The following is a 20,987-nucleotide window of genomic DNA, read 5'->3' on the forward strand; positions in this document are numbered from 1 at the left end:
TTGAAAATTTCTATCGTCAAATTCTATCACTTCACATTCGTTGTACCTGCTTTTGCCTAAACCATAGAAATTTCAAACTTAAGCTTACATCACAAAATCCAATAATTATTTCCTTTGATAGATCCACACCTCTTACAGCTTTCTCTAATATTTTTGATGATAAATATATGATCGACTGTTCATATAAACTTGAAAAGCACTTGCATATCTTGTTCATCCAACCGTACAATGTCTGAAAGTCAATCACCTCATCGAACAATCTCAATAGCTATTCCTAAACGTTTCACTAGGACCGTACAAGGAATATTCTTCTCATTTCCTTCTCAGTGCTTTCATCTTGTTGCATAATCTTAGGGATTTTCGGACTAAAGCTTGCTCTCCTATCTAAACAAATCCGGTGAAAAAGCTACTTTCTACTTTTTAACTGAAACTGCAAATAAAACATATTTAATCGCAAGTAAATAATTAAAATTTCTTACGCTTTAACAAATCCGAGTTAAAAAACATGTAAATCCAGCCCCGTAGTTTAAAAATTTTCCTCATCTACAACGGCAACAGCAGAGAAAGTACTGAAATTGCACCGATGTCCGACCACACAATTGAACAGGGGGAACTACTTACATATAAGTTAGACTATTTGACTCAGATCTGTTCAGTTCACCTTGACATTGCACCGTAATTTTAGCAGATATGTAGATACGAACCCGTTATTCTTTTAAAACAAGTTTCTGTTACATTTTCTCTTGGTGCTGATTTCTGTGCAAGAAGAACGGAAAAGGATAACATGATCTTTCCGGTAAGTTGATGTAACTTAGTTGCGGATATTATCAAATCTTTATAGACCCCGAAATTCCCACAAACTTCACTGAAAGAAATTTGTGAAATTTCCGCGCCATTCCATTTCCTCTCGAACTTTCTATCTTTCTTCCACTTCACCAGCTATAATTAACAATAATTAACATGTTAAGCTCTACTTCAAATCACTCTGTTGCACGCACTGATTTACCTCGTCTTTCTCTTTCAGATGTTGTTAACCTGCACCTTGGTGTTAGTGGGAGCTCAAAGAGTCCCCAAATCCATAGGGGTGCAGCGCCGCATGGGCTATTCCCCTAATGTAGTCCATGCCATGCAGGGGTATGGGGATTTGAGAGCTGAAGGTTCTGTGAACGCGAATTATCCCCATCAACAGCTAAATAGCTACAAGGGGAGGGTGAAATATACCAACGTTCAGCAGCCTCAAGGAGGGAGTCACTTCAACGTGGGGTACAATTTGAGGTTCAAGGAGGAGCCTAATAAGAACTTCAATAGGTTCCAACAGCAGCGCTACCCTCAGATCACCACGGGGAAGAAATTCGAGAATGCCGAGGTCATTAGAGGTACTTTGAAGAACAATGAGAAAGTGAGAGCTCCTTTAGGCCCTGATATGTCTCCGCAGCAGTTTGTTTCTCAAGCGTACCAGACGCAGAAGCAAATCAGACCACAAACTCAAACTAAGTATACTTCTGCTCAAATTAGATTCTCCCCGTCATCATCTTCACCGGGGTTCAATAATTACAATACCCAGCAAAATATATTTAAAGATGTGGTGAGGTCTACGAGACCTGAACCTGTGCAATATGATAATACCAAATGGGAGAGCATAACGCCAGCAACTCAAACTGAAAACGCAATTCAGGCTGACGAGTTTGACAAGTACTTCAGAAAAGAAGCTGTAAGAGACAATCAGCAATTTGCCAGTTTTAACCACGAAATTGCCCTAAAGAACAGTGAAACTTTCGACTTTAGCAACGTGCATGGCGATATCTCTTTCGGGGACAGCAGCAACCGGCAATTTATTGACAACGTTTCTGGGGGATCAGACAGACATAGCACCACACTTCCTGCATCTGTAGTCAGTCAAAATAAAATTCCTGTTGACTTGAACATTGAGGCACACATACCTGAAAACCTCAAAGGTGTACAGCCCCTCCCCATAGATACCAGTCTGTTACAAGACCCAGTTTTGACCACCTCCCTGCAGGGCAATCAAGATGTCTCCAAATACGGCAAAATCCCCATTCACTTTGATGTTCGGCAGATCCAAGCTGCTATGCAGGAAGAACTGCATAAAACTCAGAAATTCGCCCCTCACAATTACAACCCTTCAGGATATGGAAATGCGGTGAACTACCAAGAAGACCCTTATAAAATTGTGTCAATGAGGCCCCCTCCTCCTGCTGCAGCTCAAAATTTGAGGTACTGACTTAACCTTAAATCAATTATTACTTAGACTGATTATTGTGTATTATCGTTTTTAATATTTATTATCTAATTGTTTTTTACTATTTTTGTTGTAATATATTGAGTTGGTGAAAGAGTTAAAGCAGTCGAATTTTTGCCGGTTATTTGAAAGTCATCCCAAAGTTGCGTAAATTGACACTTCCTTGACGGCACATTCGCCTTCTTGTCCAAAAAGTGCAAAAATTTGCTGAAAGGAGCGAATGAAAACTTCCGAGGTAAAGGTCCTTACATTTGGCGAAATTTGTGGGATTCAGATTGGAACAGTTAACGAACTCGAAGTATCAAAGAAAAAGTAGTCGCTTGCCACTGGAAATTGTGAAAATATGAAAATTATAATAAAGAATCGACGTACGCTACTAATTTTCATATATATTAAAAATTGATAATTTTAAGTTGTTGCTCATGCCGGTGAAACCCCGTGATGTGTCGAAAGAGAACTTTCTTATATTTCCTAAAACAACTGCAGATTTTGGGCGAGCAGAGCGTTCAGCATCATCGATGTTTAAATTCAGCATACCGGCCAACAATAGTCGATTTCCATAGTGCAGATTCTGTACGACGTTCACCAAACCACTGTTCAATTTCAACAGTATTTTTCCTCATCAAAAAATAATATTAAACGAACACACGAAATTGTTTTTTATCACCAAAACCACTGCTACCTGTAAACTGTCAAAATGACGTGAATATTTGACACGTCTCGTGCGAAGGTCGGTACTACCCAGAGATCGTGTGGATCTCTCAACAGTGTTGCCAGTGTGCATATGCAACAGAGTGCATGTGTCAGACCGAAGACTTGTTGATTCACGTCTGCAATTAGTTCAATAAGTATTGTGGGCTTCTGCCCCTTTCCTTTTGAAGCATAAGTACTAAAGTTATAGATAGAATTTTTCGCCGTTATAAACTTGAAATCCGTCAGCATGGCGAAATACTTTTGTCTCCCAGACGGCCAGAAAATAGAGCTTGCAGTTGACACAAAAGCAATTATTAAATAGGAATAAGACGGCTGTCTACAGAAATGAAAATAACTATATCGTATGACACGAGCATACTTTTCTGTTCTAGAGCTATTTTTATCGGTTAAAACTTCTTTTCCACTGAATTGTAATTACTTTTAACATCATCTTTCATCAGAATCCAACAATAAATAGCTCCAGACGGCGATTATCTTCTTGCTTGTATGACGTCTTTAATAAAGTTTGTAGTCGTTTGGAGGTCCTCCCCCACAAACTTGGAACAAAAGTAGTCCCAAAACCCCAGTCCTCAACTAACAATTTTGATGAGGTATTTATCAGCGCCGGGAGAATAGGAAACAACAACAAAGCGAACTTTAAGAAAATTTAGAGAGTCATAGAGTCAGCTCGAAAGCCGTTTCATTAAACCCGCATTGTCGCGTTATTTTAAATTCAAAGCGCCCCGTCGCTAGGGACTAATGACAAATAATTTCCAGGATATAATTCCAGGATTTTCGTCTGGAATTCTCAGGTTGGGATGGATTTAAATTGTTTTACGGCCTCGGTGACAGCTTATCGTTCGCTTATTGTTATCGACGACGACGTTATTCCGCAATGGCACGAGATTAGAATTTTCAGACGGGTTTTGTGTTATTGATGATCAGAAAACCCCCGGCAAAACAAATCCCTCATCGTTGTATCATTTAAACTTACTGTGACAGCTAACGAGGTGAAATTTATAAAAAAGCTTGCCAGTTTTTGTATACAAGAAAATTTGCATACACTCAACTAACACTGAATATGAAAACCGCCCTGCGGCAAATTCTTTCCTGGGCTTTAATTTGTGCCCATATATTTCCAAGGGAACTAATGGCTTCGTTAAGCATGTGCCATCAGAGCAATGTTTGAATAATCCTCTGGGGTAATGAAGTCTCGACGCTCCCTGCATGAGGCGCACAAACAAGTTGAAAAGCACGTCATCGAGGGAGACTACTTTGAAAACCATTTTTACTACATTCGTAGAGTAACAAGGAAAAATTTCCCATTCGCCGTTTTCTCAAGGCTCAATTGCTGACGTCCTTTTCATTTCAAGGTTCGTGCACGTCAGTCCTTAAACACAATAAAAGCAGTTCCTGGCATCATAAACGTGTATGCGGACGCGCCGATCGCCGCCTTTCCGCAAGAATAAAGGTATCAGTGTCAAGATAGTAATATATAATTTACATAATATCACGATATGCATACTGCTTCATGGGCAGATTTACATAGGGCCCGGTCTAAGGGCGCAGAAAGAAAGATCGATTTTCATCGTGGAAAAATGTAAATTTCTTTCACGTCGCTTTTGGACGCGCGACAAAGGAGAGACTGTCGACAGCAGGTTTGTATTGTGTTCGAGATTGATAAAGAGATGCACCTCCCAGATGTTAATTAATAAATAATATAATGGGGAAAATTTACTGTCACCATTTTTGACAATATGGAGAATGACCTTTTGCGAATAAGATAATACGTTATTCAGCGCGTCCTTTAACTTAGGGAGCCATCTTTGGGAGTAATCATAAAGTAACCTAGAAATGTAATATGTTTCTTGACACTATGGTGTATATAAGTTTTTTTTATTTTTAAAGTGCGATTTTTGTTTACTGTCTTGTGTGTGTTGAGCAAGAATTTAGAAGCAGTAATCGCAGAGTTAAACTGGGGGGAGTCCGCAATGCAGCCCTTAGGGGTTCTATATGTTGCACGTTTCCCTCTCTCTAAAACCGATTTACGTAAGTCATGGACGAATTACACTGTGTTTAGACTTAGCAATTTTCAAATAACATTTCAGTCTTTGCATTTCACTTAACTCCACCTCTAAATTCAACATTGTGTCCGGTAACTATACCTAGAGCATAATCTTCCAAATTATAGAAAATACTTTATAATCGTTGGCATATCACAGTGACTATCTTCTGAGTGCCAGCAGTTTTTCAAATAGTAATATTTATTCCATATACTACTACTTTGGCACTAAATTTTACATTGCGCTGCTTTGCGACCTATTTTGAATTCTGCAGAGATAACCTCCTGATTTTTAAAAATATATTTAAAAAAATATTTATAAAAACTAGCGAGATACTTACCTAGTACCCCACTTCTCAGAAATTTTTTGTAATCTTTTCTGGGTGTGACCTTGATGTCCCCTTCCCATAGCATTGCTGCCAGATTGTGAACTATCAATATTGGTAACGACCAGTGGCGTACTGTGTTCTCCATAGCTTTCCTATCACTTGGAAGTAAAAGTTTGAGTATTCATAAATACTGCATGACATAGTTCTCTACACATCTTCAGGTTAATTCTGGTCGGTCTTTTAATGAGTGGAGACCTTTTCCTTCACTACCTCAAACCTGTTTCGAACCAAACTTACGCAGACACTAATGTTTTTCATTAAGTTTAGAACCAAGATACATCAATGGCACAAATTTACAATAACGCAATCATCCGTGGTCAATTCCTCAGTCTAGGAATTCCTGGACTAACCAGTAACTGAAATATCGGCTTTATGCAAGCCATGGGGATTCTGCATGTGCCCTGAGGATCCAATAATGAAATTACGAAAGGTCGGCAGCCTTTAAAAAAGATTTTTATTGACATATCCCCATCCTAAATCCAATGGAGATCAGTTTCTCTTTTTTGCCCCTTTGATTTTGTATCCCATTTCGGTTTAACTTTTGCAATTTTGTTACGCTTTTTTCCTCACGTAACGCCTCTGTTTTTACCCGCTACGTAATGCCATTTATCAGGAGAGAAAAACACGCACAATTGCAAATTAGTTGATAACTATGGTTTATTAAATCTTTACGAAATCGACGTTACATTAATAAATTCACTCTTTAATAACAAAATAATAAAATAAATAATATAAATTATGTTAACTTCTTAGGTTTAAAACATCTTCTCAAGCATTCTAGCAAACACTTAAAAATGCTTTCTAACAATAAATATGGAAATTATTATACAATAATTAAACGAAAAATATAAATGTGAGTATTGTTGCTTATAAGAAAAAATTAATAGAGAGCCTATAAGGATACTTTCAAGGATTGATACCTCCCCAAGTCGAGACTAATATACAAAATCTAAGGAATTCATTGTTCATAGAACTTACATTACTTAATATATCATAGATATATGGGACCAAAATCACCAGTTTTCAGAACCCAACGGAATGAATGTCGCCTGAGATCCAGTGCTTCTTTCTCGTGGTCCGACCCGAGCTTCGAAAGCCGGAACTTTCCGGCCTGAGCACCAAAGCGGAACTGCGAAAAAAGCACTTCCTGCTTTGCTCATTGTTTCACTGGGTTTTTACTCCCTGGTAAATACTTTAATCGATTGAAACATTTGGAAATTACCTTCCGAATAGGCGCTAAAAATGCGCGAACCAGGACGGAAACGGTAATACCCCGTCCCGCCCAGACTTTCGGCACTCTGATAACTTCAAAGTGCCCTTATATACACCTACACCAAATTAACCCTTAACCCGTAAATACTAAAATCCCCATTAATTTACAAATAAATATATAATGTTAAGCCAAACTGTCGCGCGGGGCAATATGCACTGTCAAAAGGGCAGAAATGAGATCACATGACCTACAATGATTGGACGCGAGGACGTTTGACTGTTTCTGAAGAAGGTTCACAAGTTGTACGGATGACAAAACTGGTACACCAGCCTTTGCGACCGTTCAGTCTTCTTCATGATTCCTTTTTTGTAGTACTGTCTAATGGATCTGCTCAACTTGTCGTAGTTCATGGCAGGTCTGTTCTTGCGTTTGCCCCAGAGCCGGGCCACTTTCACCGAATCCTCGATTTTGAAAATGCCCTTGGTGCGGTCCAACCACCTGATGCAGGAACCGTGCGTTTGCGGGTTCGATAACAATTCCTTCAGGAATTGCCAGAGGTGGATGTGCGAACCAGTTCTGGAAGTGCTCGGCTTGTTCTGGTCGGATGCAAGGTGAGTATCCTCATCCTCATCTGTAAAAGAGAGTGAGACGTGAGGGACAATCGAGGAGACTAAGGAATTCTTTTGTTCCATCACATTTGAGTTCAAAGTCTTCCACTTCTGAACTAATAATTAAAACCAGGGAAAAATCTTCCTGTCTGCGCCTCTCGGTATTAACGGTGAATGAAACAATCGCTTTAATAGTTTCGGTCAAAATTTAAAAGGTTCGATTAAACTGAACAACAAAACAAGTTTTTGCGCTCGTCCATTTGCCACTCCCATTTTAGACGACCTTCTAGGCTTGTTATTGCTCAGTTTTAAACTCATGTTAATGCCTCTCCTGTTTTTTTTTTCTTCTTTAAATTCCACAGAATTTTGAAAGTCTTTGTACAGCCATTATCCATGGACTTGCCACAATAATTAAAGTTCTATAATGTTCCTAGTTTCTATGTGCGAGTAATTTTCCTCACCATCGTATGCATTCCAATGGCTAACATTCAATCAATTATTGTAAGTAATGTGCCGTGACAATTGTTCCTATGCTTGGTGATTCTACAATTAATTCCAAATGCCACAATACTCAATATAAACCATAATGCGAACATTAATTTTGCTTTTAACCTTATTAAAGTCGACTTATAGCGCACGTATACCTACATATTTTTCGTCCCGAGAAACCAACCATCAAGGTTATCTGGTTCTACGATTTATCTCAGAATCATCTACACTGTTTTCCTTTGTCTTAAAAATTAGCGACGGTTTCAGGAAACCCAAATCACTAGTGCAAACATATTTTGATTTATGGCTGAGGAACTTCTCACCTTCCGAAACGTCGCCGCTAGATGCGTTACTGGGCACGCTCTCTGGAGGCAGCCAATTCTTCAGGTTTTCCTCTGAGTAGGCCGCTTTCCATATTTCCAATTGTGCGTGCAAGATCATACCAGCCTGAAACAGCATTTGTCGAATATATAATCATGTTATGTGACAATAATATGATAACAATAATAAGTATAATCGAGATGGGCTTAAACGTATGCACGGTGCATAAACAGGTACAAGTTGATGAAATTGACGATAAAGCGAATTCCATGTGTTTTCGATTGGGTATGTGGGTCGAGCCTCGCGAACAACTTAACTTTCTCCTCTAAATATACACAAACATAAATTTCTTCTTTCTTCCCCGCAACGTGAAGTCAAGAAATTCTTCGTAAGGTCGGTGAACGACATTGCCAGAAGAAACGTTTGAAACGGTCGGCTTTTGCATACGTTTAATGCTGCATTCTTTAACTAAATATTGATATTTTGAAAGCTCAAAAGTTGTCGGTAAGATAATAGATAACGCAGAGCCATCGTCACCTATTGACTTTATCAAGAAAAATAAACAGTGGTAAAATGTGCCAATTTGGAATTTTATCGGAGTCATTTAAATATGAAAAAGTACTGTTGTGTGAACAGATTTTTTCGCACGATAATAAAATTGGAAAAAAAAATTGCACAGGCTGGAATCGATCTTGGGTCACAGCTGCAGAACGCCGGCACATTGCTTACTAGCGTAACGCAGTGTTGGCACTCAAGGGAGATCCCAGATCAATCCTCACATGGAAACAACTTTTTCCGTGCCTGAAAAAGCAAAAAACGGTATGGACTTTATTCATGACAAGCACTCCCTTCTATAAGCCATATACAGGGTGCTGATACACAGGGTGTTTCATATTAGTAGGCTAATCCGCTACTCAGACATTCCTTATGCGAAAGTAATTAGACTTTCCTTATGGCACTTTTTTCTTTGGCGCTTTTTACTCATTACACAGGGTGTTGAAGTTAGTAAAAAAATACGTTTGTTAATAACTTGAGTGTTTCTTTTCATATTTTAATAAAACTTTGCAGTGAGTGTAGTCTGATTGATCGCGCATTTCCTATGATTTGGGTAAAAAAAAGGAAGAACAATGGGGAAAATGAAGAGTCGTGTACGCGTTCTCCTTCACCAACTTTTTTTGCGGACGCTTATGATTCATTTGTTTAATTATTTAAATTAGTCGTTTCTTTATCAGAATTTCTTCATTTTTGTAAAATTTTGATTTACAGTTTTTTTACATGATATTTTAACTTACTGCCCCCAATACGTGAGATCCATTTTTTATTTATTTAATTAACCGTACAAGGAATACGAAATTTTACAAATTGTCCATAACAATCCGGGTATTAGAACGAGAATGATTACTTTTCACATAGAAAATCAAGACATTAATAAGTGCAATGCACACAAAGTACTAAAACGGCAATTATGTGTGTTTTGGAACTACGTTCTCGACATAAATAAAAAATGGAAGCCACGTATTGGGGGGCAATAAGGGGAAATGTCGTCTAAAGTATGCTGTAAATCAAAATATTTCAAGAATGAAGAAATTCAGATAAAAAAACGACTAATTTGAATCACTTAACAAATGTCTCATTGGCATCCGCAAAAAAACGTTTGCACGATTCTCATTTTTCCCATTGTTTTTCCATTTGTTTACCCAAATCATAGGAAATGCGCGATTAATCAAACTGTACTCACTGCAAAGTTTTATTAAAATATGAAAAGAAACACCCAAATTATTAACAAAGGTATTTTTTTACTAACTTCAACACCCCGTGTAATGAGTAAAAAGCTCGAAAAAAAAAGTGCCCTAAGGAAAATCTAATTAGTTTCGTATAAAGAGTCTCCGGTTAGCGCATTTGCCTACTATACCACACCATAATATTAGACACCCTGTATATCCTATACATATACAAAGGAATTAGTCTTTAGCTTAATTCATGACTAAAAATCCATATGTACATAGGTCCACAAACATTTTGTTTACTTATCTACAAGGTTTTCAAATTTTTCAGTTTTTCCTTATAGCTCCTGCAGTTTTTGAGATATTTAGCTAAAATTTACAATATAATTTATATTTATATCATTGAGCATCTCAAATAGTTTTAATAATCTACAAAGTGATATTTTTTAAGGAGACATGCGCCTTTTTTTCCCCTTGAGCTTTTTTACGGTTCGCCGCTGGTAGATACCAAATCTCAAAATGGTTTTTTCATTTTGTTTAGAAATTTTTTGATCTTTTGTAACGAGGAAAAAAATAAAAACTGATCGTAGTTCGCCAGATGAAATTAAAATTCATTATTGGTAAGAAATTACTTATTATAGTTTATCGTCTATTTTTAGTAATTTTTAACGTTTATTTGGAACTACCTGATAAATGTTAAAGCCAGGAACATAAAAAATGAAAAAATTCTAAAACTTGGACACCCTATGGATAGATAACGAAGAGTATGCGGACCTATATTTATATGAACTTTTAGTGATGAAATAATCTAAACAATTACACCCTGCCGTATGTACATGATATTTAAGAAGACCTTTCATATATGTATGTATCAAACCAAGTTGCCGGGAAAGTCAAAGATGAATCATAAAAGTGGAATCATAATGACAACTGTTAAGTTTTAAATGTTACTCCCTGTACATTCCCCTACCTTTCTATGGCCCTTGAAAACTTGCATAACGTTCCATTTATAATAAAAACTGAAGCAAAATCAAAATGAATTCTCTGCAAGATAATACCTAACGTGACATTTTACGTGCCGGTAGCATCACCCTCTAAGTTGAAGTGAAAAACGGCCCATTCTTGACGTTCAGGCGTACGTTATTTGGGCGGTATGCTGAAAATTACATCGACACCATTTATGAAAGAAAATGCAAAAAAAGTGAAATACACGAGTTTCAGGAGTTTATATGAATTATCTAAATGTACAAACACAAGAAAATGCAATCATAAAACGAACAAAGCACTGGCAACGTTTTAATTCTAAATGGAGCACCCCATATATTTTTTCATCATTCGATGACGCATGAACACTGTTTCGAGTATACTTCGATTGTAGTAAATGAAGAAAATGAAATTTTCAGTTAAAAAATGCCTACGAGACTTTTCAGTCACGACAGGCCCCATTTATGAAGATATCCTTGAAGATACCTTGGAGATTGGCCACTTCCTGACATTGTGACGGATATTCTTGGTGAAAAACTGTCCCTATAGCCTTCATAAATTACGGAACAATAAAAAACTCCCTTAATCAAAAATATAGATTCAAGACAGTTATCTTATAAAGAGCTAGCATCAGAACGTGATCACTTATAGGAAGGTCAGGATAATTTTTTTCACTGCAATCACCTATTAAAAATTCCCACAATAATGGACGTTTTCTACACATTTATCGACCGCAAATCTCATTGATAGTTATGACTAAGATGTAAAAGAGCACTCATTAGTGAAACCTAAATTAAGCTTGCTGTGTCAGAATTAAATAATTCCTTTCTTCAACGAGTACCAAGAACCGTGGTACCAGAGTATCTCGTTATTATAATATGTATATTTTTTGAAATACTTGATTTTTCCGAGAATCAATGCAGTCATAACCACTCTCAAAATCTCAAGAAAACTTTTCAACTTCCACGTCCTCGCAGTATTATTTATTACACGCCGATTAAGGCGTGTTTAATGGTATTTAGGTTAAACAGCTAGATAAATCTTACTGGTCTTGTATTGCAGTTGCATGCCTCAAACGCAACACCATGTAAGTCCAACATCAGCGAAAGAAACGTTATAATCCTTACCTGAGGCGCCCGATTGGTGAAATCTTTCTCTGACAGGGTTGAGAGATCCATCCCTGAGAGATCCCAATTTTCGGATATGGGTTCTGGACAACCGAAATGTCTGGATGTCCATCTTATCCAGGAGAGGACATCTGAGGGGCTCCATTTCGACGGGTCTGAGACAAAAACTTGATCTGAATAGGAGTTTTTTGTGTAGATATGACGTAAAATGTTGGCAAAAACCATGAAGTGATATTATCTATATCCTTGTAACAGATATTTGAAAAAAAATTATAGGAGGCACACCCTCTCTTCCACATATTTACTACTACTGTTTCCGTTATGCAATCACGAATCAGTTTTTTCCAGTCCCATATAAAATTAATAACAATAGAGCTTTATTTATAGCCCAGTTCCACCCACCGTATACCCAGCTAACCTGAGGATATTTGTTTCAGTCATGGTCTCCGTGACGTGGTTTCAGACAGAATTAAAAGACCTGCAAGTCCCTTGTTATTTGCTAAGCAAACATAACAACAGCGTTGTACAGAAACCTTAAAGTCCCAAAGAACATACCAATTATTGGCCTTCAAAACCGCACCCATACAGTAGGCTATTTTTTGTGCGATATTCACTTCTTCGGTAGTCTGGTTTGGTAATATTAATACGTATAAAGAGTGTTTCAGAGTTAACTGTACATGCGCTATGAAGAGTTAGAGTACTTCACCATGGTTCAAATTCGCTCATATATCGTAGGGGACGCGTCGCGTTCCGCATACTGATCCTGCTAGATCGCCAGATTTTAACCCATTGGATTATTACTTCTGGAAGCATTTAAAATCTGACGTTTATAAATGAGAGATAAACACAAGAGAGAAGCTCTTTCAGAGAATAAACAATCGCTGTGCGACAATTAGAAATTGTCCTGACATTATGCGAAAAGCAATAAGCCAATTTTCGCTGGGAACAAGAAAATGGCAGTCACTTTAAACAGCCCTTGTAACCGTTTTTTTTTATTATGCTGTAATAATTATTATTTAATTTAAATTTCTGTTGTTACAAAACAATCATGGCGTTTATTTCATACCATTATCAAATATTAAATTATTTTCAAAAAATGTCCTGTTATTGAGACCAAACGATAGGTGTGAGAATTATGAAACTAATGCGATAAAGACAGCTTTTAACGCTATATTGCAGGCTCCACATGGTGTTAAAAAAAAGTATATACAGGGGATTCGCATTCATAAAAATTGCTAAAAATATTTTTACCTAGTCCGGACCTGCAATTGTATAGCTGGGAAACTTACGAACAATGATATTTTTGCCTGCAGATTGGGCACTTAAAGGACGATTTGCTATTATTCTTGCAACTTAAAGACCCCTAAATTGGATAAAGTCGTCTTCTTGAGGCGGATCTTCCGATCGGTGTACGAACAAACCGAGCCTATCTCACGCAAACGTGATTTAACATTTAAAAGGTAATATTTACCCATCGTGTTTAATAACAGGGAACAAATTTCAAGGTCTTACCAGGTGAAATTCCCAGCACACTACACGTGTCGTCTACGTCCTTCCTCATCTGTTCAATGGCCAAATTGAGGACGGGCTCTATACTCTCTCTGGAAATCTGTTCATCGCATCCCATCATTAAATCAGCCCCATCTTCGGGAGTGCTTGGTTCCTCCATCTTGATGTCGCCATTAACGAAATTAAAATCGATAGGATGAATGTTGAATTTCCTTTGAAAACTAGTGTCTCTCAAAAACTGTCTGAGTAATTGGTGGTCCTTAGAAGGTTCAGGTACTACTTGGGTGGATTTTTGGCTCAATAGGCCTCGCAGAGTTTCTGTGTTTTGAAGATCTCCTAGGATTTCGCTAAAATCCACTGTGCTCTCCTGTTTTATCTTTTTTTGTTCGGGGGAAGATATACTGGAGTAGTTGGACGCAGCTGGGGACACTGGAGACGAATTGTCGTTCAAGTTCGGAAGAAAATTCTCTTCTTTGATCCCGAAGGGGGATAAACAGGGCAGGGGAGATGCGGCACCACTCAAAGCTTCCTTCTTAATAAATCCAGGCCGCAAGTAAGTTTCTTCACAAGGAGATTTGGAGTATACAGAAGAGGGACTTGCAGTGTATAGGGAGTACTCAGGACTGCTCGGATAGAAGGTCTGTTCCCGGTAGTTAACGAACTGGTCATTGGGGGACAGAAGCCCTTGAGAACTGGGGGAGTACGGAGACAGTGACCCCGAATTCCCCAGTGAGCTCGGCTGGGGTACTTCTAGGTGTATGGGAGAATGTGGGGACAAGTACTTTTTATTATCTCCCAATAAAGCCTGAAAGTCAGGCTGAAATTCGCTATCGGAAGCCTGGCTTCCCGGGGAGCTGGGGTAGAATGTGGTGAAGATTTTGGGCTGAGTTTGTTTGTCCGTTTGAAATAACTGAGATGGAGATAAAGGCTGATCACCTCCAGGGAGGAGCGACAAATCGAAGTTTTCGGCGAAAATGCTGTAGTCGCAAGGCGGAGTGAAACCTGCTGAGGGCACCGTCTGGGGCATCTGAAATAGAGAGAAACAGTGGGATGAGAAATGATTATTGTTAGAAAGGCGCGATGGAGAAAAATAAATTCTATAATTTCTGGAAGCCGCGAGAATAAATAATTCTTGACAAGGAGGCGACAGGATGTTTAACAGTAATTCCTCAAACGCATAGATGGCACCACCCATCCTGATCATGGATGGCGTCTATCATCTATGAGCAGAGCTTCAAAACTGAAACGTATGGAAAGTAAATGCCCTTTATGTTCATAATAGATTCGTTTTGTGTTAGTTTAATTAATCTACTTAAGTACCTCCTTAATAGGTTATCAGTTCCATAAATGGCTGATCCAGCCTAATTTAAAAAAGATTTTCGTACTAAAATCATTTTAGCGTATAAATATTATTTACATGACGGCACAATGTGTTCACTTTTGGCTACCCGCACTTTATTTATTTTGCTTTAAACTCCGATTCTAAATTTAAAAGTTTGGAATAACAAAGTGCTCGCGTTATATAGGAATTTTCGCTACTAATTCGTTACTTACATACGTTACTATCAAGGTACAAAAAGGATTTCAGCACACCATCACAATTCCTCGACTCATTCACTAACCAAATCTAATGGTTCTTACGCACACGGTGATTATGCACATTGCTTTAAAAAAAAACTCCGAAACACCTCATGTCCTTGTCTAATGTCACGGTTTTTCCGTTGGTTCCTTCACTATTTGGTATGTTAAGATATTTTAATCAACCTTGGTACATGACTTACATTAAATTTCATGATCGAAGGCTTACTTGAGTCCACTCTGTATTAAGTATAGTTGCACAATAGTACATCTATCCAGCACTATGAATGATCTTTCTTTTTCTGTATCTGGCACTTTTATGAGCTCGCGTTTTTGTCATAGGGAATTTTGCAATGAACATTGTTTGACGTCATAAACAGTAGCGCAATTTTGTTACTGTTAAGTTTATTTTGATGACGAGCATGTCACAGATGGTCATAAGACTTCTTCATAAAACTTTCATGACGCAAAAGTACATATTTCCGGATTTTGGAAAGTCACGTACGAGCAGCTATTTTTGCTCACTTTCTTGAAAATTGAAAAGTGGTTTATGGGCATTTGCAGTTCGTATCCGTTAATTTTCTATCTGAATTAGCAGATAATACACTATTTAATGTCGCAGATGAAAATCATGTTTATGGCACTCGTTTAAAAATACAGCACGATGTTTGCGTACAGATAACATTTAAAACTTTTGTGCATTACATCACAAAATGGATTTTCTAGAATTATCGAACAAGCCCTGCTAATTTACCAGGGAAAATTACGACCCAATTTAATGGGTTCCTGTCTACCGTACCATTAAATCTATGTTACGGGATCACCGATATTGTCTTGTGTAACGTTATGTAAATAACACCGGGCGACCAAAAACAGTTTGGTGAAACGCTTACAAAACACTTGACCACGTCATTCTATGAAGAATTTCGAAGAAAGAAAAGAGAAAGTTTCTTCGGTACGAAAATGTACCGTAAAATAATGAATGGTCTTACTTTTAAGTCGAATGCGAATAGTTGAGGCGTTAGATCATGACGATGGTCACTCGGCAGGGTTTAGCACTCGTTATGAATAAATTTCAAGAAAGGAACAAGGGAATATTTCGTTGTTCAGAGCATTTTATTTTTCAGTAATTGGAAATAGCTCTCAATCCTTACGTGTCTGCGAAATATAAAGAGCTACTTTATATTCCGTTAAAATTGACCCTATCTTTCTCCTCTTCACCGACGATTTTCTTTAGGAAAATGTTCAACATTTCAAATTCGAAAGATACATTTTTAGCCCTATCAAACTACACTGGCCATTTTCAAATTCGATCCTCACGATTGGAATCTCGGAAACTGGAGGAGATGCGAGAAGTTTGAATGGGAGCAAAATTACGTAATTTAGCACCTCAAATTTTTCAAAATTTTAATATTCCGAGTACTTCCGAAAATAGCCGAAAAAACAGAAAAATTTAATATTTCGTTTTTATTTTTTTAGCGTTATTTGATAAGAACGCTTGAAACTACAATCACATTTTCATTGTCACGTTTACTCAACTGCACGATGACGGTTTCAGATTTCTTATTCAACTGTTTTTCTGTCGAAAAATCCTACGTGGCGCCCATAAAAAAATTTTTATTATGATAGCCCCACGACGAAGCGCCGGACCGCCAATCTGAAAACGTCATTATGTAGCTGAGAAAATGTGACAGTTAAAATGCTTGTCATTGTGGGCTTTCTTGTCAAATAATACCAAAAAAAATAAAAGGGAAATTTCTAAAAAAATTTTTTCCCCTGTCTTCAGAAACACCCGGAAAATTCGAATTTTAAAAATGGCAAGCGCCAAATAACGAAATTTTGCCACCATTTAAACTTCTTCGTACCTTCTCTGGTTTCCGAAATCCCGATGGTGTGAGTCAAATTTGAAATGCCCTATATACAATGTACATAGGCGCAACTCGATTGATTGGTGTATTGTGATTTTTTTTTTTATTTGCATTTTAAAATAAGTGTTTTCGATTTTTCTGGAATTTACCAAATTTTCTTCTTTTCTGGACACTGATTTTCTGCGGAGACAGAATTAAATAACTCACGGTTTAAAACTTTAAACATTTATGGATTTTTCTCTAAGATAATTTTCTAGGAATTCGCTAATTTCCTACAACCCCACTGGATATGAATACCAAGGGCTGAAGCAGTACTAAAAAAGTTTTATTTGCCATTTTTAGTTTTTTGTCTGGGCTTCAGTGGCGTGCAATGAGCCTAAAACTTAACGAATTTATCGACTTTTCAGTAGGTAAAACTTTAGAAAAGAGCTTTAACTAAATTTTAGAAGTTTCTCGCAGACTGTAAAATTAATTATTTAATGATTAAGTTTGACAAATTTGCTGACTTTTCTATAGAGCCAATTTTATACATTTGTCAATTTTATATAAAAACAGTTACGCTTCTCTATTGTATAACAAAAGATCCAATGATTAACTTAGAGTTTTGGCGAATAAGCGTTAATACAACAAATGGATGTAAAAAATATTTATCTAAAAATAGTTGTTTTTAAACTTCCTAAGATATATCAAATTTAACCTTCTACACGCCATTGATTTTATCCAAATCAAAATGTTTATAGTTTCATGACACCTCTTTCGTCTATTAAACGACAGGAAATACACAGGCGTAGCTTGATTAATTTGTTTATTTTAAGTTAATCAAAATTCTCAAATTCGCTATTTTTTATTTTTGCTCTAATTGTATAGATATCCTCCTCTCATCTACCCTTGGGCTTTCCTGTAAGTTAAATTTAAATTTTTAATTTTGAACATACAGCGTGTTGCAAATTAAGAGGCCAATCCGCTAACCTCAGATTCCTTAAGCGAAAATAATTAACTTTCCTTATGCGACGTTTTTCTTTAACGCTTTATATTCACTATATAGTGTTAGAGTTGTTAAAAAAATGATTTTAGTTAATAACTTGAGTATTTCTCGACATATTTTAATAAATTTTTGCAATTGTAAATTGTTCGATGAGGTGCACTTTTCTTATAGTTTGGGTAAAAAAATTTGAAATCAGAGGGAACAAATGAAATGTCATGGATGTGCTTTCTTCCCCCAGTTTTTTTACATATCTGTGCAAAAATAATTCTGGTTTGAAATTTTTTAACCCAAATTATAGGAAAAGCGGTCCAGATCGAACTGTGCATTACTGCAAAATTTCATTAAAATATATCAATGAACATCGAAGTTATTAACAAAATTATTTTTAGTAACTCCAACACTCTGTATACTGAATATAAAGCGCCAAAGAAAAAGTCACATTAGGAAAGTCTAATTATTTTCGCTAAAGGAATCTGCGGTTAGCCGATTGGCCTACTAATTTACAACACCTTGTATATCGCTTCGACCCATTTCTTTTCTGCGTATTTATGAAGATTTGAGTTTCAAAATTTTTGATTTTGTCGGATTGCCATACTACGGATTGTCATTGAAACCTCTGGTTATAGGGCAAATACTACAGTGGTGCAACTTGATCAATTTATTGTTTATGAATTTTAGAAAATTTTAATCTAAAAATGACTCATTTTGGTTATTCTTAAATCGACTCTCCTTTACGCCACGGGTTTCTGTAGATTAAATAGAAAACTTTAAGCTTTGAGGCGACATCTATTGGTCGTACATTTACATTTAAGTTTCCACAAATGAAATTCAAAATTTCAGGTTGCCGAGTGCGAATCTCTGGTACGAAAGCACCGCCTGAAGAACCCAATGCCGTCTTTAGCTAAATCAGCTTCTTGAGTAGAGAAAGATAATTGCTTGGTTGTTGGGTTTCAAGGTTGGTAGGTTTTTCCCAAAAGAACACGTAATACCATATCAACGAGCTGTTTTCGCATTACTACACCTTGTACGATGATTTAGAAACTCAGCATTATCAGTAGAAAGTATGATAAGACCGCAAGTGCCTTAGTTGTTAACGCTGTAATAAGCCGTCCAAAAACCGATAACATGTTTACTTGAAAACCTATCTTTGAAAAAGCCATTGGGGTTCTAAAGATTGATAACCTTATCCATGATTGGCATGCGTTTAAATTAGAATATTTTGAAATTTCGAATGCGTTGATCAGATTGGACAAAAAACTAACAAAAACATAAGAGCACCGCTTGGGTAGCATTCTCAATAAGAACTCGTTTTAAACCTTATTAGTAATTTATCAAGTAAAACAATATGCATAAAATGCTAAAACTCTAACTAGCAAACATCTCGCTTAAACCACTTACCGACTCCATGACGGTCAACCTGTCCGCCAGCACCATACTTCTTGGAAAATCGCGTCTTGAATCGCACTACCGGCCTTAATCGCTCTTAGCAGGCTTTCGTGCAGTCGCGTTTTCTTGAAAAGTTTTTCAACGTCTAACTTTTTCCAAAAATTCACTCAAAAAGTTCAAAAAATTGGGCGCGAATCGCTCGCGATCCGCGCAACTCGAGCTTCAGATGCTAAATGCTACGCGATGGCGAGTCGAGGTACTCGGCCTACTTTCGGGCAGTACCACGCTCAGATCGACTTGCGTGTACCTATACGAGAAATCCATACAAGTGAAAGACGAGAAACAGTCGAGCTCGTTAAGAGCTGGTTTGTTTGCTTGCTATCAGATAAGCGACTAGTTACGCGTAGGTAACCTTGTGACTGAAAATATGTACATTTTACTAATTATCGTGTTATTACGTTAATCTGAATACTCAAGTATTATTTAATTATTCCTTTATTTTATGACTTTTTGAGTTGTTTTTAATTGAGCTTTTACACTAATAAAAATTGCTTTGTTTTAACCTACAGCCGGAAAAAAACTTTCAGAAATTACCTCCACTAATGGACCAAATAAACAAAAAAAATTTCAGGTGATCTAAGTGGACATCCCAGTTGCGATTGTTAAATATTCATAAAGTCATTTGGATCACTTACTTACGTAATGGCAATATCGATTTTATTTACCTTATTGAGATGTGGAAAATCCAGCAAGACCCGTGGGCGGTGGTTGTTCGTTGGGTTTGCTGGTAGTCCGGGCCGAAATGGTTCTAGTTACCCATTAAACTCTTATCTCAGACTATGAAACCGTGCTCATTTGCATACACGGGTGGTAAGCAATTATTGTTGTTGTTTGTTGATCGGCTAAGGTGTCCTGGTACATGATTGATCAGTATTGTCGTTCCAATTGTGCACAGACAAACATAACACGTTCTGGGTAATTGGAGACCAAACATATTCTTGCGAATTTCCGCCTAATTGCCCCCAACACTCATTAATTTCGCGTGAGATTGCTCCTAGTCATTATCGACTAATTGCAAAAATGATGTTACATTCGCACAGAATGGTTATATTTCCTGAAGGGTTTGCTACAACGCTTAATTGATTATAATTAAACATGGAAAAATAGAGAAATCTTCAATACTTTCTTGACAATCTGGTGTTTTTAATTTGTCCCTCGAGATAATAAGCTGTAAAATACTTCCAGCACCTGTCGATGCCATCTATGAACACAGCTCTAAAGTTAAACTGGGAATCAATACAAAGTGTTCTATGACGAGAGGAAAATATTTCAACAATGATTATATAGCTCATTTCCAATATAAAATGGCATATAACTAATGATCCATTTTCCAATTATTTTGCAGATAATTAGATTTTATATTTTCTTAATTTTAACGACATTGTTGAATATCTACTGAAAATTAAGAAAAGTTAACATGCATTATTTCTAATTCATCAAATTAAAGTAGTAATAGCGAGAAAGTAAGCGTATTTTTGCTTACAACAACGTTTACTAACAAAGAATATGGAGGCATAATTTTTGTATACGGTTTTGCTAATGGTAATGCCGTTGAAACGGTTAGGTCGTATCACCGTCGATTTGCAGAGCGACACGTTCCCAAGCACAGAACATTTGCTAGACTTTACCAAATTTTCAGAAAAACTGGTCACTTTTATCGTTTCCTTGCGGGCCCCGCGAAACACAGACCTCACACCTATGGATTTTTACTTTTGAAGTCAACTAAGACCT

The 20,987-nt window shown here is 37.0% G+C and overlaps 2 protein-coding genes across 3 annotated transcripts; one reads left to right on the forward strand and one right to left on the reverse strand.

Moving 5' to 3' along the window:
- The first annotated feature begins 642 nt into the window (after window positions 1–642).
- Window positions 643–2,362, forward strand: LOC136343061 (uncharacterized). The gene is made up of 2 exons (XM_066289435.1): window positions 643–796; window positions 1,025–2,362. The coding sequence occupies exons 1-2, from the start codon at window positions 785–787 to the stop codon at window positions 2,240–2,242; spliced, it is 1,230 nt and encodes a 409-aa protein (XP_066145532.1). The 5' UTR covers window positions 643–784; the 3' UTR covers window positions 2,243–2,362.
- Window positions 2,363–6,043: 3,681 nt separating this feature from the next.
- Window positions 6,044–20,574, reverse strand: Ets98B (DNA-binding protein Ets98B). 2 transcript variants are annotated; one of them, XM_066289134.1, is made up of 5 exons: window positions 19,922–20,574; window positions 13,383–14,406; window positions 11,871–12,025; window positions 8,038–8,161; window positions 6,044–7,248 (listed from the first exon to the last, which is right to left on the reverse strand). In XM_066289134.1, the coding sequence occupies exons 2-5, from the start codon at window positions 14,404–14,406 to the stop codon at window positions 6,911–6,913; spliced, it is 1,641 nt and encodes a 546-aa protein (XP_066145231.1). In that variant the 5' UTR covers window positions 19,922–20,574; the 3' UTR covers window positions 6,044–6,910. The 2 variants fall into 2 exon arrangements, with proteins under 2 accessions (XP_066145231.1, XP_066145230.1); XM_066289133.1 differs by lacking the exon at window positions 19,922–20,574 and adding an exon at window positions 19,209–19,523.
- Between the last annotated feature and the right edge of the window lie 413 nt (window positions 20,575–20,987).

Source organism: Euwallacea fornicatus, chromosome 13, assembly GCF_040115645.1.
Source record: "Euwallacea fornicatus isolate EFF26 chromosome 13, ASM4011564v1, whole genome shotgun sequence".
NCBI classification, from domain to species: domain Eukaryota; kingdom Metazoa; phylum Arthropoda; class Insecta; order Coleoptera; family Curculionidae; genus Euwallacea; species Euwallacea fornicatus.